Raw genomic sequence first — 9,498 nt, 5'->3', positions numbered from 1 at the left:
CCATTTGGACTTGAGAAAGTCAAATTGGGCAAAAATCACTCTCTGGCCGAGAGGTATTGAGTGGGTATTTGAGTGTTGATGGCTATAATACACCCCGACCAATAAAACAAGCTTTAAGGCTTACAACACATTAAGCGAACACCTAGGTGAAGGTCATAGCCTTAGGCCTTTTATATCATTTGAAAAACAACCAAAAACAATTTCCTAGTTTAAATTCTTAGTTTGTAATCTTAGTTTAAAATTTTAAAATTAGACCTAGAAACGACCAAATTTTGTGGAAGTGCAATTTGAGATAATTCAAGTTCATACACTATAATATATATCCCTAAGACCCATTCATAGCTCCCTATGAAAAATTGACCCCGACTCCTTGTTGGGTATTACTATTGCATCGATCGTTTTCATATCCTCAAATAGAGGAGTGAAATTGGACGAGATCAATTTTTGGCGCGTTGCCGGGGAGCTAAAAAGCGGTGTTAACTATATATTTAGGTGTGTTTTTGAAATATCTTCTTTTCCTTCCTTGTTACCAACGTGTGAGTATTGTAGGTGCATTGATGGCAAACAACGAGTTCGGAAACATAGCCGTGGGGGATGTGGACGTTGATGATGATGTAATGGATGAGGTCCCTCTTGAACCTCAAGCCAATAGGCGAGGCCGACCGCCTCAAGACAATGTGCCCGTTCCACCCCCACCTCCACCATGAGCGGCTCCACACCGAGTATTACCGAATGAAGGGTATGCAAATGGTATAGTCCCACCGAATATTGGGGGGGGGGGGGCAACTTTCAAATAACTAATGTGATGATCAATTTGCTCGAGCAACGAGGGTTCTTCACCGGTGCACCGGGTCAAAATGCATATAAACATTTGAATGGGTTCGTTGATACGTGTTGGGGAAGCAAACAAACAAATGTCTCCGAGGATACTTTGAGGCTAAGGCTTTTTCCCTTCTTTCTACGGGGGAAAGCTTTATATTGGTTGGAACGTTTGCCAAATCATTCCATTCATACGTGGGATGAACTTGTGGAGAAATTTATTTCAAAGTACTTCTCTCTCGGGCACATGAATATTCTTCGGGATGAAATTCTAGTATTCAAGCAAGAGCCTAATGAACCACTACACGAGATATAGTAAAGATATAGGACAATGGTGAAAGAGTGCTCCAACAATGATATGACGGAAAACATGATTCAACAAACTTTCTATCGGGGGATCAATACCACCAACCAATGTGTAGTGAATCAACTTGCCGGTGGGAACTTCATGGCTATACCTTATGCGGAGGCATGTGAGGTTTTGGATGAAATGGCGGATACTTCATCGGCATGGCAATCTAGAGCCAATGTCCCACAAGGTGATCCAAATGTGATTCTTCTTCATAAAGAGTTACATGACCATGGGCAAGCAATAGCCGAGTTGACAACCACCATGAACCAATTGGAAAAGGCTCGACTTCAACAAGTGCAAAACCCGAGGCAAGTCAATGATATAGAGGGAGTCAATATGATGGTAAACAAAAGAAGACCAAGAAGTCCATAAGTGCAACAAAGAATGGACAATTTTGTGCAAGATGATAGTGGGTTTGATCAAGGCGATTCTTACAATGATCAAGATGAAGAGGTCCAATATGTGAACAACTTTCAAGGGCAAAGAAACAACCACCAAGGCCCTAGTCAAAAACAATGGAGACCTTCGAAAAATCAAGGAAATTGGAATTCTAGCAATCAAGGCAATTGAAATAGTGGAAACAATCAAGGCAATTGAAGTGGAAGCAATAACCAAGGAAATTGGCAAAACAATAATAATCAGGGAAATTGGGAGGCAACAACCAAGGCGGGTGGAACTACAACCAAGGAAATCGGGGGTCGGGTTTTCAAAGGCCCCCGATGTACCAACAATCGAGCAACCCACCTCCATATCCTTCTCATGGTCCTAGTTCCTCCAACAATGAAATGGGTCGTATTGAGAACATGTTCAAGCAAATGATGGAGAAAAATGCTGATTCTGATGCCCAACTTGCTTCACACAACACATCAATCTGTAACTTAGAAGTGCAAATGGGTCAAATCTCTCAAGCTTTAAATTCTCATCCTAAAGGGGCACTACCAAGTGATACGGTAGTGAACCCAAAGGGTGGGAACACTACGGGGCATGCCATGGCCGATACTACAAGAAGTGGAAAAGGTGAGAATGCACCTACCACAAGCCAAAGGAAACTTGTGGATGATGAGCAAGTGGTAGAAGAAGAGAAGATCCCGAACAATGTGGTGCAAGCAAATGATCAAGTGCGAATTGATATTGATGACACGGTGGAAGATACTCAAGAGGATGTGAACCCGTCTAGGGATCATGTGATTGATATACAGGAAATGGTAGTGCAAAAAGCTAAGGCACCATTGCCTAAGACACCTCCTCCCTATCCTCAAAGGCTTGCCAAGAAAAATGGCGAGAATCAATTCAAGAAGTTCATTTATATGATGAAAAGTCTCTCTATAAATGTGCCATTAGTTGAAGCTTTGGAGAAAATGCCCGGATATGCTAAGTTTATGAAAGACTTGGTGACAAAGAAGAGATTGATAAATTTTGAAACTATCAAAGTCACTCACCAAGTGAGTGCAATCGTGCATTCGATGGATCCAAAGTTGGAAGATCCTTATGCTTTCACAATTCCTTGTACCATTGGAAGTGCCAAATTTGCAAAAGCTCTCTGTGACCTTGGGGCGAGTATCAACTTGAATGCCCTATTCGGTTTTCAAAACATTGGAAATTGGGCAACCAAAACCCACATCTATGAGATTACAAATGGCTGACCTTACAATGAAGAGACCGTTGGGGGTGATTGAGGATGTATTGGTTCGGGTTGACAAGTTCATTCTCCCGGCGAATTTTATGATTCTTGATTGTGAAGTGGACTATGAGGTGCCGATTATTCTTATAGGATCATTCGGAGAGTGGGCCAACTAGCTTATGAGTTAGAGTTGCCCTCAGAATTGGAGTCTGTCCATCCGGTTTTTCACGTATCTATGCTACGGAAGTGCATTGGCGATCCTACCCGAGTGGTGCCCACGGATGATGTACAGATTACAGAGGACTTGTCATATGAGGAAATTCCAGTTGCCATCCTAGACCGACAAATCCGCAATCTACGAAATAAGGAGGTAGCTTCCGTAAAGGTTTTATGGAGGAGCAAGAATGTAGAAGAGATGACGTGGGAATCGGAGGAAGAAATGAAGTCTAAATACCCCCACCTATTTCAAACTGAAGATATGGTTCGAGATGGGACGCTACAACATAGCTCTATGTAGGCTAGCAGGTCATCAGGTAAGCTTTTATTTTTCACTTTCAATATTTATGATTTACGGTCGGTGAGGCAAATTGCTGCTATTTATAAAGATTGGCCATATGTGGCATGCATAGTATGTTTCTGGCTACGTGCAGGTTGGTTTTAACCTAGTGTACGAAGGATACTTTGGCAAAATTTTCCAAAGTCTCTAAGAGTAAACATTCGAGGACGAATGTTCCCAAGGGGGGAGTGATGTTACACCCTATATTTTCGTACGTAAAAATGCGTCGTAAGCAAACTAATGTAGGACCAAAAATGAGATAATATTTAAAAGTATATAAAGTAAGTTAATCATGTTACCTCTGAGGTTACAAATATTGAAGATCATGAACAACAAGTACAAAGAGGGTTGGACAGTTCAGAAGCTAAAGCAATTAAATAAAACAATGTTTCGTCGAAAGTCGACAAGTTGGAAATGTTATAACATGTACCTTTGGGGTGAGACTAGGGTGATTAACATGATAAGGAGATTATGTTATGATTTATATTAGTCGTATGACATCCGTGTGTTATGTTTTGAAGTCAAGCGAGTTGTGGAACAAAAGTCGATGAAAGTCATCACAAGTTACATTCATAAGTTTTACTGAAACTTTGGGTCAAATGTAACTGCGATTTTCTCCCAATATACTTAGAGTTATGGGGTGTTCCACCCATCAAATTAAATATCTATGAGTCTATTTTCCAACGCATTAAACCGTTTGTCAATACGATATTGGAGTAGAAAGATATGGGCATTTGTGCGATACTGCGCAAGCTGCTAGGTGACAAGTAGGTGTGTCACCTACTTGCTTAAATGAAAGCCCAAAAATGGGCCATTTCGGGTCATCCAAAGAGGCCTTTTAAGGGCCTATTTTCTTCATATATTAGACTTAAAATAGAGCATAATAACCAGACATAAGCTCTGCAAAGAATCCTCCCAAAAATTTTCCACAAGCCCTAATTGATTTTCTCTCCCTTTCAAGTTCCAATTGGAGGTAAAACCTAGAGTTTGAAGAACCAAGATAAGAGCTGAGTTATCCAAAAAATAAGGTGAGTTTACTGCTCTCTTTCATCCAATATTTCTTCTGTAAATTCATGGTAAGTCGTTCTATACTTGTAAGAACTCACGGGACGGTGATCGGAAGCCGTGAGTTCGAGTTATTCACTTGTAGCGGACTGTTTTGTGGACTGTTTTGTGTTGCTGTTGGGCTGCGTGTTTTACTACTATTTTGTGGAGTTTTGGAGGAGGAAGGGGGTTTATAAACACCATATAAATGTAGGGTGGTTGGCTGGTCGTTCGTCATAACATTTTCGGGTCGTTTGACACTACTACGGTGGTCGTTTTGTGTACGAAGAGATTGGGGTGTGTTGGGCTATTTTGTAGTATTTGATGGTGTATATAGGGCTGGAAAATGATGTATATATGTTGTTATTGTTCTGTTCTTGTATTGTTGGTGTTATCTTGAATTTGGAGGAAGTAAGGATTATAGGGGAGATGCTGCCCGTTTTAATACAAAATAAGTTTGTCGTTCGTTGTGCGATAGTTGTACCTTTCGTAACTTAACGATAGTATTATTATCATTCTTGTAGATTAAGGTGCGAAGAGGTGAGTTCAACTTGGTGATTGGAAAGATTGTGATAAGGTATGTTAAGGCTAAGCCTTCCTTCATTTTGGCATGATCTCGTAGCTACATGTGTTAGTAATGAGACAAAAAGAGAAGTTCATATTCATGAATTTATTCACACTATTCTAGTCTCATAAGTTACAATATTATTCCTTATCGAGACTCTATATTCAATTTTAGTATTGTCTTCTTCCAGTCAAGAGAGCAGCAAGCCTATATATACAGTATTACAGTATTTTCATTACCATCGAGCTATAATCGATGGGCAGGCCCCTATTGGGCAACCTCTGATCAGATGGAAAGTTATATACCGAGCCTACTGTGGCCGAGCGCCTATGAGCGAGCCCAGCATGGTCGAGATACATAGCCTAGTATGGCCGAGCGCCTATGAGCGAGCCTACTATGGCAGAGCAGTTATATATACCGAGCCTTATAAGGCCGTACAATTATTTTACTTACTATATTGAAGGAGTTGAGTCAGTATCAGCAGGTAAGTATATCTCCAGATCATCTTTGACTCCCAGTTACTTCCAGTTATTATATTATCAGTTCAGTTTCGATTTTCAGTTATGTTATTGCCTTACATACTCGGTACATTATTTCGTACTGACGTCCCTTTTCCGGGGACGCTGCATTTCATACATGCAGGTTCAGATAGACAGACGAGTAGACCTCCTCAGTAGGTGTTTCCAGAGTTTAGCCTGATCGGTAAGCTCCACAACCTTCGGAGTTATCGGGTCTAGGTTTTTGTGTGCATCTTATGTATGTATTTATATATATAATATGGGTAGGTCGGGGCCCTGTTCCGATCACAATATATCTATCAGTAGAGGCTTGTAGACATATCCTGTTGGTTAGTGCAGTATGTTGGGTTTGTAGGCCTGGTATGTATAATTTGGTGGTTTGTCAGCTGTAGTAGCTATGACGGCCTTTTCAGCCTAGCTTTATATTGATGTTTAGTTAGCGCTAGTTTCCATTCAGTTTTATATTTTGCTTCGCAAATTGTCTTGCAAGGTGGCCCCATGGCCAAAGTATGACATTATGTGTTCAGAGTCCCTTAGTCGCAATTTGGTACGCTAGGTTAGGTGAGGCACCGAGTACTTGTCTCGCTCCTAGGTTCGGGGTGTGACAGTGGACTTCTCCGGTGCAATGCATTCCAAAGAAGGAGGCCATAACTTTGGTCACCAATGATAAGAACGAGTTGATTCCAACGATAGCGGTGACCGGGTGGAGAGTGTGTATGGACTATCGGAAGCTAAACAAAGTCACAATGAAAGACCATTTCCCATTACCCTTTCTTGACCAAATGCTGATAGGTTGGCCAGTCGGGTATTCTATTACTTTCTAGATGGATATTCAGGCTACAATCAAATCCTTATTTCCCCGGAAGATCAAGAGAAAACAACCTTCACTTGTCCCTATGGAACTTTCGCTTTCAAGTGGATGCCATTTGGCTTATGCAATGCACCGGCAACTTTTCAACGGTGTATGATGGCGATCTTTACGGATATGGTAGAGGACTACCTTTAAGTCTTCATGGATGACTTTTTGGTAGTCAGGGATTCCTTTGATGATTGCTTGGCAAATTTGGATAAGGTTTTGGCAAGGTGTGAAGAAACAAACTTGGTGTTGAATTGGGAGAAATGCCATTTCATGGTCAAGGAAGGTATTTTCCTTGGCCACAAAATTTCAAAGAAGGGAATAGAGGTCGACAAGGCGAAAATAGAGGTGATTTCTAAACTTTCACCTCCAACATCTGTGAAGGGCGTGAGAAGTTTCTTGGGTCACGCGGGGTTTTACCAGCGTTTCATAAAGGATTTTTCCAAGGTGATGAACCCCTTGTGCAAGCTTTTGGATAAAGATGTTAAATTTCACTTCAATGATGATTGCATGAGAGCATTCGAATTGCTCAAGTTCAAGTTGACAACTACTCCCATTATCACCACCCCGAATTGGAGCATTCCTTTTGAGCTCATGTGTGATGCTAGTGATGTGGCGGTTGGAGCATTTTGGGGCAACATATCAACAAGATCTTTCATCCATTCAACTATCTAGTAAGACAATGAATGATGCCCAAGTCAATTACACTGTGACCGAAAAAAGAGCTCCTTGCCATTGTGTTTGCTATTGAGAAGTTCCACCCATACTTGATGGGTGCAAAAGTGATTGTCCACACGGATCATGCGGCACTTCGTTACCTTATGAGTAAGAAAGATTCCAAAGCCCGGTTGATGAGATGGGTGCTTTTGTTGCAAGAGTTTGACATAGACATCCAAGATCGAAAAGGAAGTGAAAACCAAGTGGCGGACCACTTGTCCCACTTGGAGGAGGGGAGGTCGCATGATGGCATTGAAATCAATGACTCCTTCCCCGATGAGCAACTCTTAGCCATTTCAATGAAAGAGGTGCCCTGGTTCGGGGATCTAGCAAATTTTCTTGTGAGTGGTATCATCCTGGATGAGTTCTCTTCAAACCAAAGGAATAAGCTCAAACGGGATTGTCAAGACTATTATTGGGATGAACCATACCTTTTTCGAATTTGTACGGATGGAGTGATTAGAAGATGTGTATCGGAGGAGGAACAATGTGAAATTTTTGGGGCTTGTCATTCTTCGTCATATGGTTGTCACCATGGTGGAGCAACAACGGCGGCCAAAGTGTTAAGTTGCAGGTTCTATTAGCCCACTCTTTACAAGGATGCAAGTGATCTCGTCAAGCATTGTGATGAATGTCAAAGGGCCAGTGGAATCTCAAAGAAAAATGAAATGCCCCTCACCACCATTTTGGAGATTGATATTTTCGATGTGTGGGATATTGACTTCATGGGTCTCTTTGTGAGTTCTTGTAGAAACACCTACATCTTGGTAGCTGTTGATTATGTGTCAAAATGGGTTGAGGCCGTTGCTCTACCCAACATTGAAGAAAGAAGTGTGGTGGCATTTTTAAAGAAGAACATTTTCACAAGATTTGGTACTCTACGGGCTATCATAAGCGATGGGGGTCACATTTTTGAAACAAAGCTTTTGACACCTTGCTTAGAAAGTATGGTGTCACTCATAAAGTTACGACTCCCTATCACCCTCAAGCAAGCGGTCAAGTGGAAGTCTCCAACCGGGAGATAAAGAGTATTTTGTCCAAAACAGTGAATGTTAATCAGACAGATTTGTCAAAGAAGCTTGATGATGCACTATGGGCTTATCGGATTGCTTTCAAAACTCCTATCGGGATGTCTCCATACCGGTTGGTGTTTGGCAAAGCTTGTCATCTTCCGGTGAAACTTGAGCACAAGGCCATGTGGGCTTTAAAGAAATTAAATCTTGATTGAGATGCAGCTGCCACCTTGCAGGTTGCACATTTGAATAAATTAGATGAATTTTGGTACCATGCATATGCAAGTTCGTCCTTGTACAAAGAAAGAATGAAGTAACTTCATGACAAATACATACGAAACATGGAATTCAAGGTGGGTGATCTTGTTTTGTTGTTCAACTCACGATTGAAGATGTTTCCTGGAAAGTTGAAATCCAAATGGAGTGGTCCCTTTGAAATTATGGGTGTGACACCTTTTGGTGCATTGAACTTGAAGAACAAAAGTGATAAGGTATTCCAAGTCAATGGTTACCGGGTGAAGCATTATTTGGGACAAGCTGATGATGGCCACGTGGTGGCAGTGATTCATTTGAAGTGATGTAATCTGCGTCGTGCCGCGACGTTAAATCAGGCGCTTCTTGGGAGGAAATCCATGTTTCTTTTTCTTATTCTTTTTCTTTTTCTTTAGATAGGTCTTATTTTGTGCTAACTGGTTTTGAAGTGTGTTGCAGGAATGATTATGCTTTACATGGACTGTGCTTAGGAAAATTAGCTAAGTATGGAAAAAGTGCAAACCGTACAATTTTGAACGCCACAACAAAAAAGGAGCTGCGGCCACACAATTCTTGTGTGGACCGCACAACTTGAGATGAAAAATTGCACACTCTCTGAAGTTTATTTGTCAAAGAAATGTCCATTATGCGGCCGCACAAGGAAATCTGCGGTCCGCACCAGAATATGCGGTCGCACAAGGAATTATGCGGACCGCAGATCAACAAAGGGTAAATGCACGTCAGGTAAAAGAGTGTGGACCATAGAAGGAATTGTGCGGACGCACTCGTCTCTTGAAATTTTGGCCAACCCTGTAAGAATAAATAGTAGGCTTCACTCTACTGTTGAAACTTTACAAACTCTGAGAAATTAAAACAAAGACAAAAATAGTGCACTCGACTGATTCACTCATCTGACACTTAATTCAACACCTTTGATCCTTCCTTAACACCATTTCATCATTGGTATGTTCAAAGCATCTAAGAATTTTTCAATTTTCTTAATTTGGTTCATAATTTGTTAGTTATTTTTAGACCATCTGTCAAATTCATATCCATGTGGGTTGTAGATTGTGTTTGGTAAACTCTTAGTTGCCATTTGGGGAATGGGTAATTGGTTTATCATTTTTAATTGCTTCTACCATATCTAATTTGTGCAACAACAAAAATATTGAAGCCCTAAAGCAT

At 41.1% G+C, this 9,498-nt stretch overlaps 1 protein-coding gene across 1 annotated transcript; it reads left to right on the top strand.

Moving 5' to 3' along the window:
• Positions 1 to 2,160: 2,160 nt before the first annotated feature.
• Positions 2,161 to 8,276, top strand: LOC138900117 (uncharacterized). The gene is made up of 4 exons (XM_070186824.1): positions 2,161 to 2,728; positions 6,507 to 6,617; positions 7,055 to 7,389; positions 8,109 to 8,276. Exons 1-4 carry the CDS (start codon positions 2,161 to 2,163, stop codon positions 8,274 to 8,276), a joined length of 1,182 nt encoding a protein of 393 aa, XP_070042925.1.
• The last annotated feature ends 1,222 nt before the right edge of the window (positions 8,277 to 9,498 follow it).

The sequence above is a fragment of the Nicotiana tomentosiformis genome, chromosome 10, assembly GCF_000390325.3.
Source record: "Nicotiana tomentosiformis chromosome 10, ASM39032v3, whole genome shotgun sequence".
NCBI lineage: Eukaryota > Viridiplantae > Streptophyta > Magnoliopsida > Solanales > Solanaceae > Nicotiana > Nicotiana tomentosiformis.
The sequence above is the reverse complement of the archived record's forward strand: the minus strand, read 5'-3'. Positions and strand labels throughout refer to the sequence as shown.

What these genes read in the sequence shown, in the direction of transcription:
- LOC138900117 (XM_070186824.1), top strand. Translation starts at nt 2,161, where the DNA reads ATGGCCGATACTACAAGAAGTGGAAAAGGTGAGAATGCACCTACCACA. An exon ending in TCTCTGTGACCTTGGGGCGA is followed by an intron (nt 2,729 to 6,506) that starts GTATCAACTTGA and finishes ACTTTTTGGTAG; the next exon opens with TCAGGGATTCCTTTGATGAT. An exon ending in GGGATCTAGCAAATTTTCTT is followed by an intron (nt 7,390 to 8,108) that starts GTGAGTGGTATC and finishes AATGTTAATCAG; the next exon opens with ACAGATTTGTCAAAGAAGCT.